The sequence below is a fragment of the Alligator sinensis genome, unplaced genomic scaffold (genome assembly GCF_000455745.1).
Source record: "Alligator sinensis unplaced genomic scaffold, ASM45574v1 scaffold971_1, whole genome shotgun sequence".
Classification (NCBI taxonomy): domain Eukaryota; kingdom Metazoa; phylum Chordata; order Crocodylia; family Alligatoridae; genus Alligator; species Alligator sinensis.
In genome coordinates, this window is record NW_005842559.1 from 581,356 (window position 1) to 607,811 (window position 26,456).

At 49.2% G+C, this 26,456-nt stretch overlaps 1 protein-coding gene across 1 annotated transcript in view; it reads left to right on the forward strand.

Moving 5' to 3' along the window:
- The window catches only part of GRAMD2A (GRAM domain containing 2A), a 34,383-nt gene extending 9,938 nt beyond the window's left edge, over positions 1–24,445 (forward strand). The window contains 8 exon segments of the mRNA XM_025214007.1: positions 633–705; positions 1,302–1,405; positions 2,980–3,078; positions 7,569–7,640; positions 12,229–12,291; positions 21,684–21,840; positions 22,414–22,513; positions 24,334–24,445. Coding sequence (XP_025069792.1) covers positions 633–705; positions 1,302–1,405; positions 2,980–3,078; positions 7,569–7,640; positions 12,229–12,291; positions 21,684–21,840; positions 22,414–22,513; positions 24,334–24,445 — 780 coding nt within the window.
- Positions 24,446–26,456: the final 2,011 nt, after the last annotated feature.

A 26,456-nucleotide genomic window follows, 5' to 3' on the forward strand; every position in this document is an offset into this window, starting at 1 on the left:
CTGACCTGTATAAGAAAAATCTGGGAGACCTAGGATTATTTAGTAGGGGGTGTTGATACCTCTTAAACTACTCAAAGGGTTATTATAAAGAGGGTAGAGCTGAATTGTCCCATCCTCATTGAGCTCTGAGAAGAGGCGGCTGTGGGCTTAAATTGTAAGTAGATAGATTTAGGCTGGAGATTAGGAAGAACTTTTTAATGAGGAAGGTGGTTAAGCACAGGGAACAGATCCCCTAGGGAGACTGTGGAATCTCCATCACTGGAAGTTTTTAAATGCAGATTTGGCAAACATTTGCCTGGGATAGTTTAGACAAAGATGATCTTGCCTTGAGCAGGAAACTGGAGTAGATGACCTGTGGAAGTCTCTCCCAGTTAGGCTTAACTATGATTCTGCCCAGCCTCTAGCCAAGAAGTAAATGTCGGTGGGGAGGGGTATTGTGACATTTAACCCCACCTAAATGCATATTTTGTACTTTTATGTGAAATGAATATACTAGGGGGAGAAATGGTCTCTGGGGTAGATCTAAGAGAGGGAGATGGGAAAGGGAACATTTGATCTTGGACTTGATGTCTGTGTCAACAAGGTCACCAGATAGTTCCTCAACCACTTGACTGTGTCTGTTTAATTTCTAGACCTCAAGTAAATACAACTTGCAGTACCACAAGCTGTTCAAGGACATTCCCACGGAGGAGAGTGTCCTGAAAGGTAAGCACTGGAGGCAGTCTCAAGGGAGCAATAAGATCCCCACCATGCCCTGGAGAGGACAGGCTCTGAAGAGCAGCCTGCCTCACTGTCCCGCTGTCCGCCAGAGTGTGATTGAGGTCAGAGACTGGGAAGGCAACAGATGGCAGAACCTCATTAGGCCCCTTTGCAGGACAAATGAGTTCATTGATCCTGGAGACCAGAGCCTTCAAGTCTTTGCAGGGTCCTGGGTCCCTAGAAGTTTGATCATCGTAGCCTGAGCTCTGCTGGTAGCTTGTGTAGCTTATACTCTGGTTACCAGGGTTTGCTGGGGAGAGCCAGTGCTTTCCAGCATCGGTTTGAGGTGCGGTGGGATGAGCCTCTGCCATTTTTGAGTATCAGACGCCCCCATGGTGAAGCGAAGGAGAGAATGCCTTTTCTCTGTGGCCACAGACCTGTAGCCAGCAGCCCCGCCTATCAGGTGACTGACAATTTGGGGGAGTCCCCAGACATGATACCAGCCAGCAGTGGTTCAGGGTCCTTCAGTTTTTATTGTGGCATTGGTTTTATGGTCCACAGTGTAGTAGCTCCTATTGCCATACTGCCTTTATGTGTTACAGTCTGCTCCTGTGCGCTTCAGAGAGACATCCTCATTCAGGGACGGCTCTACATCTCCCCCAACTGGCTCTGCTTCTATGCAAACCTCTTTGGGAAGGACATCAAGGTAATGCTGTGCTGATGTTCTCTGCCTGCCTTTCTTTGGTAGGGACCTGAAATCTGAACACAAAGCCCAAGCACAGATGCCAGCATCTGGCAGCAACACCCCTTCCCTAGCCCATGCTTCCACTGACCTGTCCCCAATGGTGTCTCATCTCATTCTGTCATTGCAGCCTGCTTACATCAGCAACACTGACTCCCAAAGAGAACTTGTTCCTCTTGGGATACAAATGCCTGCACCTTCCTTCCTTGCAGTCCTTCCTTGCATTTAGCTGCAGCAGATGGGACTCCTAACTCTGGGCAAAGGGCTGTTTTTGCCAGACTTTCTTTCCAACAGACTGAAATCATCTCTCAAAAGTGTCAAATAAGGGTGTAGAAAGTAAGATTGCACGTGTGTGTGTGTGTACGTGTACGCGTGTATAGAAGGGAGACATTTCTTCCATCTCGTCTCTATCCAATAACCCGGAGAACTTTCTTATTGGAAACAAATCCTGGTTTTGTTTAAAATTCCACATCCCGAAACATTTTAGAATCTAAGCCTGGTTCTGCAGCAAGATCAAAGGATTCTAGCAGATTTGAATTTCTCTCAACTCCTTCTGCTTGAAGTATAATTTGACATTTTGAGTTAATGTTGCATCTGATAAAGAACTTTTTTAGAACCCATTTCCTTTAACACTGTGCTAAATAGCTGAATTATTTATATCAGCAGCCATTCCTATGTAAACAAAAAGCTGATAAAAGTAATGTTAGTTAGTTTTCAAAGTTCAGCATGTTTTGATGGAGTTATTTGGCTATAAATCACATCCTGATTTATTTTTAACCGTGGCCTTGATTCCATGGACTTGTGGGTTTGTCTTTTGTTCTTTTTTTTTTTTTTTTTTTTTTTTTTTAATTTCTTCCCCTTGACTGATCTCTATAGAGAGCTGCTCTGTTTGTATTGGCTGCTGTGGCCTTTTTTCCCTTAGCTGTATTGAAAATGTAGATGGGTCCTTTTTTCCCTTAGCTGTATTGAAAATGTAGATGCAGGAAATGTTTCAGAGGCCAAGATTGTAACAGAGTTCTGTGACGCTTACTGACAAGCAGTCCAAGTAAAATTTGCCTCCAGGCAACAATCAATATTTGGGCAACTAGTGTAGACAGTAGACAGCAGATAATGTTAAATTGCTGCATTTGTAAAGAAATTGTGTGCATGCACATGCAAACACGCATGTGCACACGCACGTACACATTGAAAGGCCACCAAGCCAGGCACTCAGAAGTTATTAGGTACCAGAATTAGGGTTGTCCGTGCAATCATAACTTAGCCGCTTTACATCAGATAGATTAGAACAGACTTTGTGGATATAAATGATCACATAATGCCTTCCTATCAGCCTGCTGCCTCAAGCCAGTGCACAAGATGGATGGCGCTCCACTTACAAGCAGCTGTTCATATTTTGTTTGATTCTTACCAGTCAGTAGGTGGCCTTATGGCTTATTTAATGTACAAAGTTCAAACATTGCTTTGAATGAAGGCCACATAAGATTTCTACGGTGCTTCCAGCTCTGCTTACAACACGTGTGTACTGTTCTGTGTTGCAGGTGGTTATCCCAGTGGTCTCGGTGCAGCTGATAAAAAAGCACAAGACAGCCCGGTTGCTGCCCAATGGCCTGGCTATCACCACCAATGCCAGCAGAAAGGTAATATCTTTGGGTCTTCTCTTCATGTCCTGTTAGCTGTTTTAGTGCCAGGGCACCAAAATAAACACCATAGCTCTAAGAGCCTTTGCTTCAGTTTGGATCCTCTGAATTTCACAGTGTGTTTCTGGTTAGATCTGAACAACCTGGCAAACTTCCACCCAGCTCCAGCTGAACCCTGGAAGCCGGCTCCTGAGGGAGTGAGGGACTGATGGGAATGTCTGCCTTGTTTGTCCAAATGTCAATTTGAGCAGGCAGAGCTTCCAGCGAAGGTGGACTAAGTTCTGTGTTCACATGGACTCTGGCTTATAGGAATGTTGCCTGGTGCTGCATGCTGATGTACACTTGGCTGATTGCAATGTCTCTCCTGCAAAGAGTGCCAGGGAATATGGACTGATCAGAACCTTGGTATCATGCTTCCAGTCCTGTGCTGGGCTTTTGGGTTACTTTTTACCTGGAGGGAAAAGTATCAGTTCCCCAGTTCCTAGTGTGGCTTCTAACCAGGTAATGAAGGCTGAATCCCGTGAAACAAAAAAGTATCTCATGCCAGGGGTTCTCAACCAGGGGTACGCATACCCCAAGGGGTACTTAGAAAGGTTGTAGGGGGTGTGGGCGGGGACAGCACAGCCTGGGGCACAACAGTGGCATCTCCCCTGGCGTGTTTGCCTCTTGCCCAGGGGAGGGACACACCGGCTGCCGCGAGCCCCACACAAAACAACATGACACCTCCCCACCCACCACCCCAGCTCGCTTTCCTGATTTGGCTGCTACCCCCTTACAGCAGGGCTGTGAGGGTCTGAATGGTGGGGGGAGTGTATTTTTGTGCCCACCCCCGGCAGCACATGATTGGCTAGGTGCGAGGCCTGTCAGCAGCCTGGGGAAAGTGGTGTGGCATGTGGCCAAGCAGGGCAGCAGCAGTGGGGGTGGGGGTGGCCACTGTGTGAGCCCCTCCCCCTGCATTCGTGGCCCCTCCCCCCCATGCTGCTACTACACGCACCCCCAGGAGGGCGTGTGGGGGAGGTGCATACCCCTGAATCAACATGTGGGGCAGGGCAGGGCAGGGCGGGCTGTGTGCCGCTGTGGGCCGGGTAGTGTGGGGCTGTTCCCAGGGGGATGTTGGGCCTGGCTGTGCTAAGAGGGGGTTTGGGGGGGGAGGCTACAGCCCCTCCCATAGTTGCGCTCCCAGTACTACCACTGCCCGTCCCAAATGCAGCCTGGCCCAGCCCCTACAGGGAAGAGCCTGGCGCAGCCCTGGCTCCAGCCTGCAGCTGCAGCCTGCCCTGCCTCCTGCTCATATCCGGGGGGGCACATGCCCCCATGCTCTCCTGGGGGCATACGTAGCTGAGGGAGCCACCCCACTCCCCTGTCCCTGCGCAGCTCAGTCTCACGCCTCACTCCAGCTGCACAACGCCTGCCCCAGCCCCTCCCTCACCTCATCACTCTCTCCCTCACTTTCTTTGTGACTGGGCTTGGGGGAAGGGGGCAGATCGAGACCCCCACGGTGCAGGATGGAGTGGGGCAGGGGTGAATCATTCATCCCTGCCCCTGCCCTACTCCCACCTGCACTGTGGGGATTGTCCCACGACTCGGCCTGGCCGGGACTCCATTCACCATGAATAGAGCCCTGGCTGGGCCAAGTCGTGGGACAACTGGAGCCTGGCGGCTTGTCCAGGGGGGCGGAGGTGGGCTCCCACTGCTGTGTGCACCACGGGGGAGCCAAGGGGAAGGCACATGCATGCCCACCCCCCCGTCTTTAGCTCTCCTGTGCCACACCCCTGGACAAGCTGCCAGGCTCCACTTGTCCCACCACCCAGCCTGGCCTCGGCCCCGCTTCCCAGCCCCTGCTTCTGCCTGCGCTCCGCTCCTTCCCTCATCACAGGAGCCTTGATCTGCCCTCCCTTCCCCCTGCCCCTTCTCCCAAAGACTTACCTGCTGCGGGGGGGTTGTGCACGTGCTCAGACTCCCCCAAATAATTTTTTCTTCCTCTGCCAATGTAGTGCCTGCTCCTGGTCCAACCCCACTCCCTCCTGCACCACGGGGGCTTTGATCTGCCCCTCCCACCCTTAAAAACAAGAAAAGAATATAAAGGGTACACGATCTGAAACTTCGAGGCCGAAGGGGTACACTTGTTAAGAAAGGTTGAAAACCCCTGTCCTATGTTATTGCAGCCCAGATGGCATGAGCTGAAGGTAGTGGCTGAGAGTTTCTAATGCAGACCTTGGTATTCAAGCCCTTCTAGCAGTGAATTGTTTTACACTATGACATTCGATTGGCTTGGATAGGGCTGATCCTGCCTCAAGCAGGAGGATGGACTAAATGACTGCTGGAGGTCCCTTTCAGCCCTACTTCTCTATGATTCTGCTTTTATTTTAAGTCAACAATGACATCAAGAGATGTGTGTCCCTCCAGCACCCTCGGCCTACTTCTCCTAACATGGAAGCCCAATTATATAATGCTTCTGTTAAATCCAGGCACTGTTATACCACGTGCTCTTTTTCTGAATGCTGTACTGCCTAGTGCCAGCAGAAGCTCTTATCCAGGATATGAGGTTCCACAGATGGAGCATAATTAGGGGCTAAACCATTAAAAATCTGGACCAGATTTTAATGGAAAGGAACTTTTAGAAAATAAAATCCCATTTAATTATTGGATTGCCAAGAAAATCTTTTGGGGAGGAATTAGTAACAGAGGACACGTCTTCTGCAGGCAAGATTTTTTTTAATAGGGGCTTCAGTTTCACCTTGGCAAAACTGAAGCTGGGAGGAGCTTTTGGAGGCTGCCAGTCTCTTGTACGTGCTGTGCCGCCTGACACTGGAATGTGAGAGTAGAGCTAAGTAGCAGAGAAAACAGGCCCTGGTTGGGAAATTCTGCTTGGCTCTGACCTTTTTGACTGTGGGAGAATAAACACTTCCTTCTGGGCCCTCTGGAGGTCAAACATGATATTCTTACTGCCAGGGCAGGGTGGCACCATAGAGACCTGGTTCACAGAGGTGGAAGCTTTTGTTGGGGACAGTCAGATACATCTGATAAAGTAGGCTGTCGCCTATGAAAGCTCATGTGTCTGAGCCAGTTAGTCTCTAAGGTGCCACCCTGCCCTACCTTCTGCCTGACTTCAGACTAACCTGGCTAACCACCTCGCTCATTTGTGTTCCTCTTCAGTGCCTCCTTCTGTATTTCCTTTGAGGCTACTGGAAGGCTAGGATGGCACGGAAACAATCCCAGTTCCTTAATCTCATCAAGACTAAGAGGCTTGAACTGTCACTTTTTTTTTTTTTTTAAACTTAATTTGCCAAAGGGCTTCACACTTGCATGGGCTTGGGCTGTGGTTTGGATTCCGCCATAGTCACCCAGCAGGTATTTCCCCTCTGATGCAAAGCTTTCCCTCCATCCAGATTCTCTTCCCAATTCAGTTTGTGCTCAAGCAGACTCTGCCAGAACCCTGCACTCTGAAAGGGCTCTTATAAATGTCTGAGTGGACCTTTCTCCAGGCTGCTTGCACTAAAGATCAAGGATTCAGACATTGTGCAGTACACTCGAGGGGTTAGTTTGAGGGCCTGCTGTCTTTGTCTGTGCCCTCTGTCATGCTGTAGGAAGCAGTGAGGCAGGTGGCGCTTTGCCCACGGATGAGTCAGTGGTGAGCTAGTGGCCCTTCCCAGTGCTAGAACATCGTGACACTTGAGGCCTCTGCCTTCTGGTAAAAGTTCACGTCTGACTCTGAGTAATTAATAATCTTGATTTGTCCCCAGCCTCCCGGCTGCAGCTCCAGGACTTACCATCCCAAAGTCCTCCAGAGCCACAGTGGAAACGGTCATTTTTTTCACATCCTGTCCCATATTGCTGAGTAGCGATGCTGAGAAGCCAATGTTCCAGCCCAGAAGCAGCTGCAGTTTAGTCCTGATAAAAAGCTGACTCTGCAAGACCCAGTAGAGCAGGTTTCTCACTGAAATGGGGGTCTCTCCTCTAAGCAGGCTCTTGTTATATTTAAATATCCTTTCTTTTAAAGTCAGGTTTTCCCCAAAGTACCCAGCATTGGGCAGACAGCTTCCCTGAAGCCAGTGATAGACTACCATGGACATCAATGAGAGCTGAGCTAGGTAAATCCTTGAGACTCCCACCCTACATGCCCTCCTGGGAAAGGCATTTGCAGGGCTCCTGGCCGTGTGCGTGCGTGTGTGTGTGTGCATGTGTGTGCGTACGCACATAACATTATGATGCGAGTAAGCATGTGTGTATCTCCTGGTTACAAAATGAGCTGTTCTCTTGCTGAGTCTGCAGCTCCTGTGCATCCTAATGGAGTGCTTAACCTAGTTTGGAGCTTTTGAAATGTGAACACTGTTGAGCCAGCAGCCAGCAAGGCCACATGCTTTTGGTTTGAACTTTGAGCATCCAGGCAAAGAAAGGATCCAGCCCCTTGAGCAGCCCCTGTGCATCAGAGCCAGCGTGGTGGGCTGGTGGCCATGCAGTTTCACCACTCTCTCTTTGTTTCTTTTCAGTACATCTTTGTGTCCCTGATCTCCCGAGACAGCGTGTATGACGTGCTGAAGAGAGTCTGCACCCACCTGCAGGTACCCTTGCACCTTATCGCAAACCCAATAGCTGGCATATTAAAGGGGAGAGCAAGGTCCAATGAACAATTATGGTGCTGATGCTGGGGTGGATGTATTTTGGTGTCCCATGCACAGACCTTTTGTGATGTGTCTCCTTATGGTTAGAGCTTTTTCCCCTAGAGGGCAGAAGGTACTCTGCATCTGTTCTCAGGGCAAGAGAACAGGCCTTATGATGAGAGGCTGAGAGTCATGGGACTCTTCAGCCTGGAAAAGCGCAGGCTCAGGAGTGACCTAGTGGCTGCCTATAAGTATAAAAGGGGTATACATCAGGATCTGGGGGAATTCCTGTTCACCAGAGCACCTCAAGGGATGACAAGGTCAAATGGTCACAAACTCCTCCAAGACTGTTTTAGACTGGACATAAGGAAAACCTTCTTTACTGTCCAAGCCCCCAAGACCTGGAATAGATTCCCTCCAGACATGGTGCAAGCACCTACTCTGGATGTACAGACTGCCTTCCCTTGGCACATGCCCTTGTACCAGGCTGGTAATGTGCTATCTGAACACAACAGGGAGGTACAGAACTGTGCCCTAGACATGAACGTGGGTGCCTCTGGGGTCCTCACTGTCCCATCAAAGTGCTGCCTCCGTACTGGCTGCCATTGGGCCTGGTGTGGTATGGTTGGGGCTATCAGCAGCCAGGACTTCCCCTGCACTTTGCAGGCCTCTGGGTAGAATCTTCTACTGGCTCAGCTACCTGCCTCAGTACTCCCAATTCAGGTAGCTCTGTTATAGGGAAGGCTGCTGCTTCAGTTCTCCTATTTGCAATAAAGCAGCAGAGGCCACTGGGGGCAAATCCACTGACTAGACTCTTTCACCATTAAGGGAAGCTGATGGCTAAGTGGTCCTTCCCCTTCACACAAGACCAAAGCCTCCCTTGCCTTGTCTGTGTTGATTTAATGGGTGGCAGATACTTATACCTCCTTCTGGGAGAGCTCATGGAACATTTCCTTTCCAGCAGCTGCTGAAGTGACTGTCAGGGAACAGGGAGTGGCTGAGGTCTGAGCACAAGGCTGGGATGTCCTGAGATAGTTGCAGTTTGGTAGTAATAGATAAGTTTGCTTTATTGCAGCAGACATCTGTTGGCTCTATGGCAAGAGAGTACAGGCAGTCTGAGCTGCTCCTACTCTTCAGCTGCCCTGGGCAGGTGCTCTAGGGATTTGAGGGCCCCTCAAGCCTCTGGGGCACCTGCCTCCTTTTCCCGTTTACAGAAGGGAACCCTGGGGAATATGAGGGTGCCTCTCCATAAGTAAGGAAGTCAAGGGTGCCTGCTCAGACAGACCCATTCCCCACAATCAGAAGGGCAGGTCTGGCTGAGCAGGGAAAGTGGGGAGATCACATGGTGCCTTGTCCCTCAAGAGCAGGACAAAGGGCAACGTGTGTTGTGCCCAATGAAGCAGATCAGCTGTATCATGACGCATCGCAGCACAACTGATCCATTTCTTTGACGATGTCTGTTTCTAGCCTTTGAACCAGATCTTGCTCTACTTAAGCCTGACACCTGAGCCTGATCCTGTCCTACCCTGGAAATCCATCAATGCACTTATTATTGTAACATTGTCACCTCAGCTTCAAGCACAGAAAAACAGTGAGGAAGAGATGATCCACTCACCTTTTTATATCAAGAGCCTTTCAGACACTCCAGCTTGGGGGGAGAAAGGATCGTGCTTGGACCTCTTAAGCACCAAATAGTTGAAGTAGGATTTGGCCATCTCTGCACTTGAACCACAAGGCCAGGTCACCGTTCCCATGTTTAACCCTGTCTGGCTTGGCAAGCTTGGGCAAGTTACTTTGCTTCTGTGCAAACCAGGCATAATTCTGCTTCGCTGCCTCCCTGGGGGGTTGTAATAATTCATTAGTCAATGTTCATAAAGTGCTTTGAAGATGAAAGGCTCCATATGCTTTGTAACAGGAAATATAGGCAGCCAGAAAACCTGCTTCCTATCAGTGTGTGTGTGTGTGAGATATTGAAAGGTTATACATTAAATATAGTGACGCTGGAATGATGAGCAGGAACTAAGTACATATCCCAAATTGCATGACCCAAACATTTCAGTGCTGCATTTTAAAAAGCATTCACTGGACCGTCTCCCCTTTAAAACACATTTGCTTCTACTTTTTGGCTTTTAAAATATTTTTTACATTTGTCATAGAGAGGCAGGAGTCCAAATCCCGTCCAGAGAATGTAATGGCTGTCCTGTTAGCTGCATTTCTCTTGCATTTCACTCCTTTGCTTCAAGTAACTGCTCATCATTTGGTTCATAACTAGACACGAATATGGTTCTTGACAAATGATGGGCCAGCATGTGGAAAAAATTCACTCCCAAAGCACTTGGCTGTTAATGGATTCATATTATAAAACACATGTTGTAATGTTGGGAGCAATCCTGTTTTAACTATCTTTGCCAGCAGAATTGGGCCAATTATGATTAATTCTTGTGTAGCAGACTGAGTTTTGACTTGGTTGCATGCAGTAAGCTAGGTTAGCAGTTTCTAGGTCACTGATTAAACCAGGCTGAATCCAGTGAAGTCTCTGTTTTAATGGAGTGCATGTGCATTATTTATAACCTCACCAGAGTCCTATTAGTTTGCTGGTATTTGCTTGACTTAACTGTCTTCAGGGCTTTTAAACTTTTGGAGTAAAAATCCTGGTACAAACATGATCTTAGAAGAAATTACAGGAGAAGAAGTCTGAAGGGAAGAAATCTGCTAGTCCTTAAATTGGTGACACCTTAAGACAATTTTGTTTGTCATGGAAACCAAGAACTTGATGAAACTCCATGACTTCCATGATGTGTTTCTTTGCACTGTCAGATGGCAGAGAGCACTGGGTCCTGGGAGATGTAGTACTACCAGAGGTGATAGTCTGTAGCGGGGCTGTCTAACTTGCAAGCCACATGCGGTCCGTAAGGGGTTAACTTGTGGCCTGCAGGCTCCCTTCTGGGTGGTACCCCCCCCACCAGTCCAGCTGCTGTCACAGCTGGGAGTCTCTGGGTTTCCCTTCCCTTCTTCAGGTTTAGCTTCCTGTCCCTGCCCCTGGGGTTGGAGCAGAGCAGCCTGCAGAGAGTGGAGGAAAGGAGGGCTCTTCCTGGTGCAATGCAGGGAAGAAGATGCCCACACAGTGGGGCACAGTGTGTGGACTGTGGCCCATGCGGGTGCAGTCTATAGGGATTGTGCCGCCCCCCCACTCCCTCCAAAGTTCAACAGCCATCAGAAGTCTATAGGAAGAAATGAGGTCATTATCCCACCACACTCTGGTTGTTTTTGTAGGGCACCACCTCATACCCAGAACCTTCTTGTTTAGCAGTTTCCATGATTTCCCTCCCCAACTGCTGCCATGAGACTTGCTAAAAAAGTGGGCCCCCAGCTTGATTCTGGATGGCTCTGTTCTGAGATCCATGGGCAAAACAGTGGAAGCCAGCAGTATCCTTAATCCAGAAAGTGCCTTCCTGAGGTGCAACGTTTTGCCTGGTGGTAAAATGTGGTGCTCTGCTGACTCATCCTTTCAGCCAAACTAGGGGGGACCTCAGTAATTTTAACTCTAGAAGCAGAACTGGTGGAAGTGTTGTCAGTGCATCAAAGATGAAGCATTTTGACAGCTCATTCCTCGTTTGGAAGACCCTCAGAGTCAGAGCTCCAGTATTTCCTGGACTAAAGGGCATGCAGGGCCAACAGATCTTACAACTTCTGGACTCTGAGGCTGGCTGATTCCCTGGGATGCTGGAGTCGGGCTGTCTGAGGAGCCGGATGGCCTGGGAATCTGGAAGCTTTTGAGGGCCCCAGTTCCCAAGCAGTCAGCAGGGTTGAACTTCCTGCTGCCCACTGACATGCTGCCTGGAACTGCCAGGGATCTGCAGGGAACACATCTTATTCTGCAATCATTGTGTTCCTTGCATCTGAAATGACATCTCATGGGATTTCCAGTTCAGGAAAATTGTCACCATTTTGCTGTCATCTCAGTCAAGGACACACAGATTTCCAAAAAGGCAAAAAAAAATGGCTGCGAATGAAAATTTGCCTTCCCAGCTTGCTCAACCCAGAGGGTCTGGGCACCCCTTGCTCTTTAAGTCAGAGGTGATTAGCATGGACCAAGAGAAGTTATTTACCCAAAGCCTCATGAGGTCTTTGGGATATTGGGACTCAAATTTAGGAGCCTGCTAACCATATTTCTAAGCTCAAACTTGTTGGTACCTGTGGTGTCTAAATGTGTTTTTGTTTCAATGGTTTTTTTTCTCAGTTCTGGAAATGGGAACAAGCTTTATATTTTGTTGTCTCCACGTTCATCTTTTATCCTGCACAGGCTGACTGTATTTTAAAACCCCTTGATCAGATGTATATTAGCAACCCTTCTGTATATGCTACCAGTTTCTTTACAGATATCCTAGTTGGAAGGCCTAGAAGGCAAAGTGCTGATAACTGCATAGCAAAGAGGAACTGGAAGAGGGGCTGGGGGCAGGGGTCCTCTGCATCCATTCAGTGCCCAGAGTAGTAGCTTCTAGTCAGAGCCTGAGGTGGGTCAGTAATGTTTGTTCCTTGCTTTTCTCAGGTTTCCAGTAAGAAGAGTTTGAGTTTGAAAGAATTTACAGAGGAGCCCGACTCTGTATCTCTGGTAAGTTCCATCTTTTCAAAAAACAAGTTAATAACCGCAACACAGAAGCACCGCTGCTAAAGCGATTCTGTGGCGAGTATATAAGACTTAATGCTGTGGGCTGCAAAACATTTGGTTGAAATGTAAGTAGGTTTAATAAATTCCCCATGCACCTTGAAGCTGCCAAAAGCAGCATTTGCATGCAGTGAATATGGGCCCCTCCAAATTCATGCTTCTGCCAAGGTAAAGTTTAACGTGGACTGTCTGGGGAGGTCACATAAAGCTGTGGCTCTTGTCCTTGGAGGATGTCCTACAGGATGTCTTTATGTAATTCACAACGTGGTGGCATCAAGTCCCTATCACGTGTTTATAGATAAGAACCACTGAATGTCAGGCAGGCAGCTTCCTCTTGGCTCTGCCCAGCTATCTTGTTAACCAGTTAAGCTGCCAGAGTCATAAATGCCGATAACATATTGGGAAAAAGACTTGAATCATCAGCCATCCCAAGAGATTAAACCTTTCTTATCTCGCTTCAATTCCTGACAAACTGATTCACCAATCATCAGTTAAAAAAAATCAACTCTTGCAGAGGAAACAACTCAGAGCAAACAACTCAGAAAATCACAGCACCACACAAAGTACTTCACAGGGTGTTGGTAGTCACTTTTAGCACAGGTAGCAGCGCAGGCTATGGTTTGAAACATTAGTGAAAGGTCTGTCACGGGACCTGTAAAAGCACTTTAAGAACATCCCAATGGGTACCAATGGCATGACATGCACTGTGTATAAGAAACGTGCATGAAAGGCCCTTCACTGAGATCTGAATAAAGACCCTCCTTATTAAGACCCTTCGCCACTGAAAAGAAAAATACCCGGTTTTGGATACATGTGTCCCCCAATGGGGAAAGTCAGAGAATAAGAGCTCCCAGGTTTGAAGCGACTAATTGGTGTGATCCCAGTCCCAGAAGACTTGCATTCAGTTTTACCTGCAGAAGCGTGAGTGAGTTTGAACGAGAGGCCAGGGCTGAGAAGGCAGAGAGCTTTGTTAGCACAGACCCCTGGATTCTCAGTTGAAGGCAAGTGCATTTCCTGTTGGTTTTTGGCTGTTGTTCTTAAAACCAGACGCGTGGGCACACATGATTGAGGACTTTAGGAAAGAACTGGTTGCAGAAGAAAGGAGGCTTCAGCCAGCATTAAACTGAGGCAAGAATGTCCCTTAGATCATGGAGGGAAGGTATTGCTAACCCTGTCTTGCAGTGACCTGAGTGATTATGAAGCTGGGGACCTTCTTTACTGAAGTCCATATGGTGGCGTGGGCCCCAGGGAAAGCTGCTCCTCTGTTGTGTGGTGATAGCTGAGTTTTGCCTGTCTCACAATCAACCTTGTGTTTCTGCAGCTGCTGCCACTCCAAGCTCTTCTCTAGGAAACAAAGCTCTTGCCAAATGGAAATCATGCTCTTTGGGCCAGGGTGGGACAGCTGGTGTGTGACATGGAGCAGACAGGTGCAATTTTAACTGGCTGCTAAAAGGAAAACAGCCCATCAGCTGACATGACCAGCCTAGTCATAGTATCTTCCAAAGCCCTTCAGCTCCGTATACCACTGCACGGGTCTCAATAGCACCAAGGAGAGTAGGTGTCTGCATAGGTACCAGCTGAATGCTCATGTACCTGGGGTTCAAACCTTAACAGGACCCTGTTGTCTTGACAGTCCCATAGTTGTCCCTTCTCTCTCATTTCCCTCCTGCTCCTTCTTTCATCATAGTTCTTTTTCCCTTCCCAAAAAGAGGGCTTGGTGACCTGAACACAACCCAGAGTCTTGGTTGTACTGTGTTGTGGGCCCGCACTGGCTCAACTTTGTTCTCCTCCCTCACTGAAGATCAGTCAACTCTTAGATACAGTTGCTGCTCCTCCCTCAGGAAGGCAGCCCTCTGTGGGTGGTAGAATCCAGCTAAGGCTGAATACCAGCACAAGACAGGCTGTGGGCTTTGAAGACTGCTTAGGGGCAGGTACTTGCTTATTTCCATCCTGTGCCTACTTGGGACAAAGAGAACCAAGGCTGTGTCAGCCCAGCTCTGCCAGCTGTGATGCTGTAAGAGTGGCTCTTGCAGTGACTGGAAATGTGCTTTGAAAGCTGGCCTGGCCTTGGGGTAGGCTCCTCTGCTTGACGCTTAGTTGAGTCATCACTGTCCAGTTTCTCCTCAGCAGACCCGTCCCTGCCCCTCCCCACGTCCTTTCCCGTCCAGGGCTGGCCCTGTGCTCTGACCAGGCCGAAGGAGCCTTATTAGTGCTCACCATTCCACCTGCAGTGCTTGGATTGATTTTGCAACTATGTTGATATTGCAGCTCTTTATCACGCTCGTTATTTTCCACTCTGCCAAGTTCATTTCCCACAAAACTGATGATTACCTGTTGGCCCAGGGCCTAATGTGCCATAAAACTCTTACCCTTACTCTTTTGTATGCACTTTCTTGTTTACCACTGAAATGCTGCGCTCCCGAGCAAGGTTTGAAAAAGGCTGGAATTCCCATGGCACACATCCCTTGTTTTCAAGCCAGAGGGTTTTAACGAGCATAGCCCGTCCACTCGAGGTTTTGTTATGAGTAGGCAGGGGGTTTGAAGGAGCCAGCAGGTTCTTGCCAGGAGCTGTATGCTAGCTTAGTGTCTGTCACTGCCTGTCTTGCAAACAGCTCTGGCTGTGGGTTCAGGCCTTCTAGTTCCAGTGACCCTCAAAAACCCATCCTGGTAGCTTCCTTTCTCCACCATGTGTTTTCTGGGAGCATCCCAGGCATGAGGTGTTTGGAGAGAGAGAGAGACCCTAGTTTGGTGTCAGACCCCTTCAAGTGGACTTTTTCCCCCTGTCTAAGCAGGAAAATCGCTCCCTCCTGCTGGCCTGGCAGGTATAAGAAGAATGGTGGAGGCACCACTTCACACCTCCTTGGGAGAAAGAAACCAGGGAAGAGAAGAGGTGGAAGGATGTGAAAGGGGTGAGGGAGGAACTCTTCCCTAATCCCTCATGCAGTGCAGAGGCCTGGTTGACATGCGGAGGGATGCCTGTCTGTGCCTTTCTACCAGTTGCAGTGGAGTGGGGTGAAGAGGTGACACTATGGAAAGCACTGTTCCACGGGCTTCTCTCCTTGCAGTTACTGCTTCTCTGTCCACACATGTGCCCTTAAGGAGTAGGTGGCAAATCTCTTCTTGTAATAATAGTTGGCTTTGGATCCTGGAAGCATAACTGAGCATGTTGGTGTCCTGGGCAGGTGGTGGGGGCAGTTCTGAGCAAGTCTTGCATTACGTGGGGACTCCAGCTGCTGCTGGGTCACAGGGTCACCAGACCCTGGTGGCAGAGGCTCAAGGCTGTTGCTGCTGGGGCAAACTGGGCTGGCAGCTGCTGCAGAGCAGGTTCCATATGCAGTGGCTTCAGTCTGGCACCCCTTTGCATTTGCGCCCAGAGAAGATGTTCTGCTCTATTCGCCCACCCCTGTGTATGCTACAGGTGGAGCCTCTTGATGGCTGGGCTCCGAGCAGCCATCTCTCCTTTGAAGGCAGAAGGCTTGCAAGAGGAATGTGTAAAGTCCTAGCCTGAGTGAGGGCCCTCTGCTGTCCTGTGTCTGCACAGTGGGGCTCCGCTCCTGCTGCCACTCTGAATGCAAGAAAGGCTGGCAGGCAAAGGCCAAGCCCTCGAGGCATCTCAAATTGAGAGTGTGTGGGAGCAGAGGCCACCCTAGCACCAGAGGGGGATTCTGTCCAGCTGTTTGAGCCCTCTGAAGAGATGGGTGGCTACAGCTGCATCCCTTAGTACCCCCGCAAGGCAGCCCACAGAATGGGGCCCTGGGTGGAGGGGAGGAGGCTGGGCTTGGCCTGTGCTGCCTGGACACCTAAGAGTCCACAAAGAAACTTCTTGCTGTGAATAAAGTGGCTTCTGTCCAGGCATGATGCAGAGCAGTTGGCAACTGCCTTGGGCCTGAACACAATGAGGATTTTGACGCTTGCTGTGTATACAAGGCTATTGCACTCTGTGCCCTTCCCTTTCCCTCCTGCAGTCATCTCGGAGGAGGGGGTGAGTGGAATCCAGTCCCCAGGCATGGGTGGGCTCTGCTGTCCCCAGCTGTGCCATGTTCCTGGGCACCCAGATGGCAGAGCTGGGGCCCAGGTGGGCCTTGTGTCCATGTCCGCCTGCTCCCCCATCCTTTTCACCCAGCTCCAGCAGCTTCCTCTTCAAGGCCTTGTTTTCTCAGTGTCCATCTGCCTCTTCAGCCCAGAGCCACTGTGGGCTTTGTGCCATCAGGCCCTGCTTCCCGCTTGCTCTCTGATGCAGGAGGAGTACACTGGAGGGTGCTGCTTCCTGCTGGGCTGAGATGGCTGCTGTCACTGAGAGGGCCCAGCAGAGCTGGGGCTGGCAGGATGGGACCCCCCCTTGCCGAGTGGCTCAAGCTCCGCCTTGCTTAGCTGGATCCAGCCCCGGTCAGGGCCTGACCACCCCCACCCAGAGCATCAGCCAGCACTGTTTCACAGGGAGGGGGCCATTCCCAGAGACTGAAATTAGATTTTTCTTTCCTGCCTTGGCTAAAAACTAGCTTCCAAAGTCCTGTCATTGTTGCTTTAGACTAGAGCACTGGTTCTCAGCCTTTTTTGTACCAGGACCCGTTTGTAAACATCAATGGCCAGTCCTGACCCAGTGTCCCTGATTCCTGACCCACTGCCTCCCGGCCCCAGCCCTCCAGCGTGTGGGGCAGGGGGGCCCCAAGCAGCCCCTCGCAAGCTGGAGCTCTGCCAGCTGGAAAAGGGAAAAGCCACATTTCCCACATTTTCCTCCCTTAAAGGAGAATCCATTTTTAAAGTTTGTTGATCCATTTTTAAAGTTTGTTCATGACCCTTTCGTATATTCTTGCGACCTGCTTTTGGGTCATGACCCATGGGTTGAGAAACACTTCTCTAAGATGCTCAATCCAGGCTTCCCTCTGTGGGAGCCCTAAGCCCTGCTCTCCCAGCAAAGAGGGGGGCAGAGAGGGTATATTCAGGGAGGGGTGTGATGGGAGACAGAGCCAGCTCCACCCAGCTGTGTCCTATGCTAGGCCCTTTAATTGATGCGCATTGCCACATCAGGGATAGTCATGTTTGTAAGTCAGGTAGTTGGTGAGTTCAGGCCTCATTTGCAGAGAGAATCGCTTTGTGCACTTGGGAATTTCTAAATGATGCATTTCCCAAGCCAAAGCTGAAGGCAGACTGTTCGGTTTGTTTGCAGAGCTTTCAAAGCTGCTCAGAGACCTCTGCGTTTGGTAGGCCTTAGCAAAGCAATGGGGATCTATATGCTGGGAACCCTGCAGGGGCAGATGAGTGGGTTGCTCAGGAGGGCTGGGTGTGGTGTTGCTATTCAATTTTCCAGCGCGAGTGGCTTGTCAGGTTTAAGATGGTCCGAGGGGCAGGATCCGAGTGTGGCGAGGCCCCGACACACAGAGTGACGGTAGAAATTCCTTGCAGGAACATGAGTGGCAAAGTCTGTCCAAGCTAGCAGAATGATAGAAGTTTGTTAGGAGCACACAAAGTGTCCCCCCATCGTGGTGGGCTAAATTGGGGCCAGGAGAGGAAGCTCCAAGGAAGTTAAGAAGGAGTAGAACAGACTGGTAGGGATGGAAAAATGTGCTGACAGGAAAACATAATTTATCTAAGTCCCAGCTCCCCTCCTATGCTGCCCCCCTTCCCCCTTCTGTACCACCCTCAGTTTCAGAGAGACAGCACCCTTCTGTACCACCCTCAGTTTCAGAGAGACTCTAGAAGCGCCCCCCATGCCAAGGCTCTGTGTAACCTCTGTTCTCCCATTCCTGATGGTTGGTTTTCAGTGCTTTCATCACGCCCTCCACCATGTGCAAGAGGCTTTTTGTTCCCCCCTCTCATTCCTCCTCCCCAAAGAGGTGGTGCAGTCCCCAACTTTGGAAGTCTTCAAGAAGAGACTAGATAGACAGCTTGCTGGGATCATTTGATCTCAGCAGTATTCCTGCTCAGAGCAGGGGGGTTGGACTCGATGATCTTTCGAGTCTTCCAGCCTTTAATTTCTATGACTTCCCTTCCCTCCCTCCCATACCAGGATCCTCCGTTCCCCACTCCACCATGCCAGGACTCCTGTGTGCCCCTGCAGTTCCCCAGGGTGCAGAGTACTGGTGATGGCCCAGTGGAGGGGCTCCATTCAAGCAGGACCCATCTGTGACTGTCATGCTTCTAAAGGAAAGCAGTAAAGATGAGGGTGAGAGGAGACCAATACAATATTAAAATGATTACACACACACACACACACACACACACACACACACTTACTTATGGGCCTCTTTCTGGGCTTAGTCTGCCTAGCTGTATGGGAGGTCTCTGTGTGCACAGAAATGTGGCTGGAGCATCTAGAGGGGAGGTGGTTTTGAAATGCAAGGCCTGATTCTGATCACTCCTGCAACCCCCGTGACTTCCATGCAGTCTCTCATGATTTCCAGAGGGGGAGGCAAGTGACATTAGGCTTCCCAGTTACATTCCCACTTCTGGACTGAAGGTAGCAGTATTTTGAATCTGTCTATTAAGAGAACTTGGAAGTGTTGTGATGGTATCATCTCCAAGGCCCCATTTGTGGTAGAATGTAATTGAGGTGTGGTGGCTGTCTCCCTAGACAGGACCATCTAGGCATCTGTGCGTCTCGCGAGACAACAGGACTGTGCTGAGTGAGGCATCAGCTTGCTGAACATCTGTGAGTGTGACTGCAGAGCCCAATTCTTGAATGACAGCCCCTTCCACACTTATCCTAATTGAAGTTCATATCAAACAATCGGATCCTGAATATGGTGCTGTGTTTTTCCTGAGGTTTCGTCTTTCCTCTGCATCTTGGGTTCTTCTTTCCTCAAAAGCCTTCATTCCATGCTTAATAGATTGTTTCCAAGCACTTCAGTCCTTAACAATCTTCTCCCAGTCGTTTTGCTCAATATTAATTGACTTCATATCTCTCTTGCAAGCATCTTTGAACTGGAGATAAGGACATTCACGTGGTCTTTTTCTTGTAAAGAGTTCTCCATACAAGAGATCCTTAGGAACATAGCTGTAGAATTAATGCAGCAGAGTCGAGCAGAGAGCTTGGAGTGCAGCAATGCAGCTATTTTGCAAAGAAGCACCCTACACCTAAGTCCACATGCTGATCCTATGCAGTACTTCTAGTCCTTGTTTTTACATACCCACCCTGGCACCTTCGTCTATGAACCCTCTAAAGAAGCCTCTATGCTCTCGGCAAACATTCAGGGTATCTGCCAATAGAAGGTTCAAATGAGCATGTTTGCTGCTTTGAACTGACACACCAGTGTCTTGAAGGGGGTGGTGGGTGCCAATTTGATTGCTAGAGTATCTTTTGTGCAGCGTTGGCATGGCATATGAAAGGGGCAAGCTGTTTGAAAACCAGCAACAAACCTCTTGGTATGGATTCTCACTGCATTTGGCTGGGAGCAAGATCAGACTGCTCCAGAAACAAGCCGTGTGATCTATATCTTTTTCTTTTTTCCCTGTCAAAATATTTATAAAATAGCTGCCTCTGTCTGGATCTGGCAGCTCAATTTGCAGTCACATGGGAAGTGGCAGTCATGCCATGGACTGTGTGTGCTGCTAGATTTGAATTCCCGCTTTGTGTTATGCTTGAGGTAGATTTTATATTGAGGAAGATAATTAACCACTTTACCAAGGGATGTGTTGAATTCAGGTTAAGACTGGGCACATTTCTAAAAAAGAAGGACAGTAGCTTGTAATTTAGCTCGTGTGATCACTTTATGCATGCTGTCTGGGACCTGGTTACTTCGTGAGTTACTGTGATGCATAGGTAGGGTGAGTTAATGGAATGCTTGGCCTGTGTAACTTTTTGATACAAGTGCAGTGGTTCTCAACCTCGTTAGACTCTAGGCACTATCAATTAGACTCAAAGCCCCTCAGAAAATACCAGCTCTCAGTTTTCACACATTTTTGACTACAGAAAAATAATAGAGCCATTCTTCTTTGGCAAAAAAACTCAGAAAGCCCACAACGGATCAAAATGATTTTGGGACTATGGATTCATATTTGACATTTCTGGATTTATCTTGTGAAAAATACTTGCAAACCTAACAGTGCTAACACTGTGTAGCACCCTTTGGCACCCTTGAAAGGATCTTGGCACCCTGGTTGAGAATTGTTGTACTACTGTGATAGCAGGGTTGCTAAGAAAACAGTGATAAAGTAATATGGTATCATACGCTTCCAGTAAACGTGACAGCAGTCATTACAAAACTATGCCTGCAAAGATTACACCACCTTGTCTTCTTCCCAAAGTTTTATATAGCAGTTTTACCAAGGCTGGGAGCAGGCAAATCAAAGAGCCTTCAAATGGTTAAAAAGTAATTCTTAGGAGAGGACATGGCGTTTGGAAGACTGTTCTCAAGGAGTGGGTGGAGGTACACCTGCAGAGGGAATGTGAAGTAGCTTGGCCTTTCTAAGTTTCCAGGGGATGAGAAGACTTAGGCAAGACAGGCAAGCCTCTAGACTCTTTTACTACGTTGTTATCTCTTGTTGCCTTCCCAGCATTATGGTTCAACAATGCTTTGTCTGTTTACTGAACAAACCATGGGTCACAGCTCCCAAAGGGACATCATGCAGTTGTGAAATCCTGTAAGCCTTCCTGAGCAATCGCAGTCAGGACACAGGGCCCTGTACTCAGACACTGTTCTGAGTGGAGAATCACGGCATCCCACCCAGACATGTAAAGGCTTGAGGCTTTGTATCTCTACAAGGGGCACTCTGGAGGGGTCAGAGGATACTAGCCTTGCAATCATGATGTAGGGTGTGAGGCCAGTGCTATGCGGGAGGTCAGACTGGATGATCATAATGGTCTTTTCTGAACTTAAAGTAGATGAGGTGAAATAAACGATGATCAGTAATTCAAAGCAGTTCTCAGGGGATATATGCCTTTGGGAATGAATCTTGATCTGAAAAGTCTCATCCAGTATTTCCTTCATGGGCATAAACTTAGAGGACCTCTTTGCTCCTGATAGGATTCCATCTTGGTCCTCACCAAGATGTCCTGTTGCTTGCAGGACTTGACTTTATGTTGGGTGTGAATCCAACTCTAGCATTTGATTTAAGAAAAAACAAACTGTATCTTACTCTTAGGCTCACCAGATTGCTGTATCAAGCAGTGAGAAAACATGCGTATCAGGGCCAACCCAGACCTGGGTAGCTTCACAGCTCTCCAGGGCAGCCAGGCACCCCCACAGCTCCATGCCTCATGGGTCGGGAGTCCTGGGTTGAAGTCCTCTCCTACAGACCCTTCAAGAGGACTCTGCAGTATAGACTAGGGGCTCTTTTCTGGGGCCTACCAACAGCAGGGGATGGTTGAGTTTGCTACTAACAGTCAGTGCCTTCCACAGGAGGTGATTGTCCCAGAAGTGAAGTGGAGGAAGGTTTCCCCAGCGTCTCTCTCCCTGTCTCTCCCAAATGCAGACTACCAGTGCATCCACCGGACCTCCATCAGTAGCGTCAGCACCAAGGAGAGCTCTTTTAACTCTGAGGAGCCCCTCGTGTCAGGTGAGGGGCCTCGTGGGGATGGAGGGCTTGTACCTTATAACCTGTTCTCCCTAACCTGCCTGTGGCTTTGTCCCACCCATGCTGAGACATTGGTTAGAAAATCCTTGGAAGGGGCCTAGACAGCTTTGTTTTCCAGTGTGGGGAATGTGGAGGGATGCTTCTCTCTGAGGGGTGCATGGCTTTGTGCCCTTAACTTCCATGGAGCCCTTTCCAGAGGACAAGGCTCCTTACTGGTTGTACTTGGCCATAAGGGATTTAAATGTCCATATTGCTCTGGAAAGAGATTGCAAATCATGCTGGGAATCCCTTGAGTAATGTAGTGACTATCAGATACATCCCCAGTATTAAAGCACAGAAACCACTGGGAGGTTGGAGAGCTGGGTTTCCCCGTGGAACAGTGTCTCTATGAATGATCACTATGGCACGATCACCTCTCTCCATCAGAACTGGGTCACGTGTTGTTCTAGCCTCAATGAGGGACCATGTGTTTCAGAACTGAACAGGAACATTCAGCTTAGACTCTTGATCCATTTCATTTGGTGCCTCTTGGTTGCTTTTTTTTTTTTTTCCCAGAAAGTGCAATAAACACAGAAGAGGAACTGGAAGCAGAACCAAACTGTGTGGCGGAGCTAAGGCCATCTGATTATCAACTCCTGAAAATCTTCATTGTGCTGTAAGTATAGAGTCAGACATGTAGACACCCACATGAGCAAGCAGAGTGGATAGTCAAGTACATGGGGAGTTGGCTGCAAAGCCTTTCCTAGAGTTCACTAGTCCAGATCTCATCCAAGTCACGAGTGGCTGAAAGTCATTACTGCCTGTGTGGGCTATGGGAGTTGAAGAAATCTCCATTCAGGTCCTGAACAAATAGTCATGCCCAACTGGCATCATCAGTGGAGAAGGCAGGACAGTTTGGATGTGGGACTGAACTACCTTCTTAGCAACTGAGGTCTAGGGCCAGTGGTAGATGAGAGAGGGGACCAAAGGGAGCTGCTTGATCCTTGTTGCTTCTTGCTGCACTTCAAAGAAAGCTAGCAAAGATTACACTTCACGTTGTGCAGGACCCAGTTCCCTGTTAGATCCATCTCTTCTCCACTCCCAGGTGCCACATCAGTTGGGCAGCACCCACACCCAACACAGCTACAGCCTGTGGAGTTGAAGCATTAGGCCAGAGTCCATGTGGGACAGGATGGGGTTATTGTAGTGTTAGCTAAGCCCATTGCTCCACTGATGCCAGTGAAAAGGGGAGGGAAAAGGAGGAGGAGGAAATGCATGACTGAGGGAAACGAGCAGAAGGTTGGAATCAATGTTGTGGCTGTAGAGCAGGGGCTGGGGATGGAGGCCTTCTGCTCCTGGCACCCATGTGGCTGGGTTAGCATTTCCCATTTCAGGATTTAATCCTCTGAGCCACTCTGTAATCAGCCTGACCTGGAACAGATGCGAGATGGGCTGGTCAGGCTGGTGCATTTTTTAACATGGTTTTGATCCCCAGAAGACGAAAGGCAACCAAAAAAATGCTCTTGTATACATGGTCTGCTCAGTTTGCTGGAGCCAAGCACTGCCCCAGTACAGCTAGCAAGTGGGGTGGCAGGGGAGGGAAAAGGTTTTGCTCAGCAATGCTGTGCTCCAGGTTGCTAAGGGATCTGTGTCTTATTAGCTAGTCCCAGGTACCAGGGCTCCAAACCTGGATCTTAGCACTCCTGTGCACTCAGCTGACAGATGCCCTCAAGAGGGTGCTGGAACATTAGCCATTTGTGCAGGATTGCTTAACACTAGTGTCTTATTGGCCCTGTCTTTTCCAGCCTCTTGCTGCAGAGGTGAGATGCTGTGGGTGTCTGATGCCTGCACTGCCCCTACATGTTCTGTAGATATGGAGAACTGCTGTTCTCTGGCCTGCCCAATTTAGCCTCTTTGCACCTTCACTGAGAGAATAGTTTTAGGCTGTGTTGTGATGCACTATGTAATATACTGATATATGGGGCAGATTTACATTCCCATAAAGCCCCTTTAAAATCACTCTACTTTGCCCTAGCAGGGTCAAATGGATGTAACTGTGACTACTTTGTAGCCTCTCTTTGCTGCTGGCATGGTACAGGTGGGCATTAGGGTAAAAACAACTTGGGCCAACTTTATCTTTAGAGATGCATATGTGAGCAGAGCCTTTGACCAGTTCTTCTCGGGTGTTGCTACTGCATGCTTAGGCCCATGATGCTGTGACCGCTAGTCCCAGCCCACGTGAGTTTAGTTCTCTGGCTCAGGAGAACCTGCTGCATCTGGGATCCATTGTGACCCCAGGGGAACAGGACGGTGTGTTGCCAGCTGTTGCAAGGAGCAGCTTTTGGAGAGAAAATTAAGTAAAGCAGCACCCATGCTCTAGTTTCATCATTACCAAGAGGTCTTGTATCACCCCTGGCAGGACAAACATAGCCCTAGCTGTAGGAGAGGCTTTAGTCTCTAAGGTGTGCAGCACTAACAGTCTGCCTCCGCCCACAGGATCTGCCTCCTGGTCGTGTCCTCTTCATACCTGGCATTCCGCATCTTCCGTCTGGAGCAGCAGCTCTGCTCTCTGAATCGAGACTACCTCTCACGCGGCCACAGGAGGTAGGGGCTCTTGGGTTCCAAGGGAGTCAATCAATAGTGGATTTGGGACAGCAAGAAGCGGGGCATGGAGGTGGCAGAGAGCTCACAGCGCAGTCATCCAGCAGCTGACACCATGGATCTTGGCAGCAAAGCAGTGGTGAAGGGAGTGGAACTTCACCCCCTCCCCCAACAGATGTTACCCCTAGGATGGGTGCTCTTCCCAGTCATGGCAGGATGCAGGCTTTTCACCCAAATCCAGCACATCTGGTACAGCCTTGCTAGAGATGAAATTCTGGAGGTGGAGGGCTAGGTTGTATTCCACTGACCAGTCATCTGTGTGTAATCATGCTCCATGCTGCTAGAGGACCCTGAAAACAACAGTGACTCAAGAATGGGCCAGTCGTTATCTGCCTGGATGCTTTTTTGTGATTTAGCCTTAGACGTACGAGAGTAGATGTATTAATGGTTGTTCGGGACCTCGAGCAGGGTGGAATAGGATTGCATTTAGACACCGTGTCAGAGGAACAGGAGCTGGCCCTGTGTTTTGGAGAGCAATGAGTCTTGCACTGGTAAAGTATGCTGGATGGATAAGAACTAAATGAGTAAAGCTTTGCCACTAATGCCTGTGATGAAATAGCATTGCTCTGAATGCCCTAGTCTTGCCTGGCATCTATCAGTACTTGCCACGCTGCCAGATCACATGCTGTGAGCTCTCCACCAGCACTCTCTGGGGGAGGATGTTTTTAGTGCAGTGACACACAGCAGTGTGTGTAGACCCAGTCACTACTGCTTTACGATTCAGTTTTCTTGCCTTTGACTCTAATGGGAGTAAGATCAGGCCTGTAGATTTCACATTGCTCTGATGCAGTGTCATGGAAGCCCAAAGCCACAGGACTTGTTCACACTGCATGATGAGTTAGCCTGTACAGGGCTCTGTGCTTCCATGGCTAGACAACTGCCAGTACCAGAGCTAGGTTGGGTTTTACACTACACTGTACAGGGAAGGTTAGACATGTGCAATGTCTGAGCTTGATGGAGCACTGGACAGGAAGTTGTGAAAACAGGGGATGGAGAGTCATCCAGTCAAGCCCCCTGCATGAATCCAGCATGAGGCATTTCCAAGGTACCCCAGACAAGTGCTTCTCCAACCTGCTGCTACAGTGTATAGGGAATGGTCTGTCCTCATGGGATCTTCCCTCACTAATCTCTCCAGTAAGAGAGTCCCAGGAATTAATTCCTTGGGCTGCAGAAGGAAAGGGTGGGGTCCTAATGTGGGATGGATTTCCTATAAATGCCTCGGTCTCTCTTTCCAGGTGACTGTCACCCCAGAGCTGTAGCTCAGGATGGACATTGGCAGGAAAATAGCACTTTGTGTACAGATCTCCAACACAGCCTGTTGGTGAGCATTGCTGCAATATTTAGAAGACCTGAATTAAGAAGTCGTCAATTCTTTTTTACTCCATGTTGCATCTGACCTGAAACATCCCTGTTTACAATGGAAGACCCCAGTATCCTTCCTTTACTGGAATGCTATGGGATCATGCCACACCTGCAGTGCAAGGTGCCATCTGTGGAGTGCAGCCAGCCTCCACTCACAGTATTCAGACCAACTCCAAGATGCTCCCAAGCATTCATGTTTCTGGGGGGTCTCAGGTGCAGCTCTGCTTGACTGAGGCTAAAGCAGTGTCTCTCGAATGCATTCTGAGCAAGTTCAAACTACAAGTTACTCTGGCTCAGGGTCCTGGTCACCTCCGCGATAGGAATCAGGACCATGTACTTTTGTTTCTCCTACCAGCACAGACTCCTGTTTTGGGGTGGGAGGGATGGGACAGACTGCTGCTACCCTGCCGGCAGTGCCAGCAGAACACATGTGTGAAGAAGGGCCCTATGAGAGCCACTTGTTCTTCCAGGGGCCTTGGTTCTGGCCCAGATGTATTATACCAGAAGCTGCATCACCATTTTGCACCGCCATGTCAGGAGACACCAGCACCTTTGGGCTAACATCATCTCCAGTTTCAGCAACCAGTGGTTCAGCA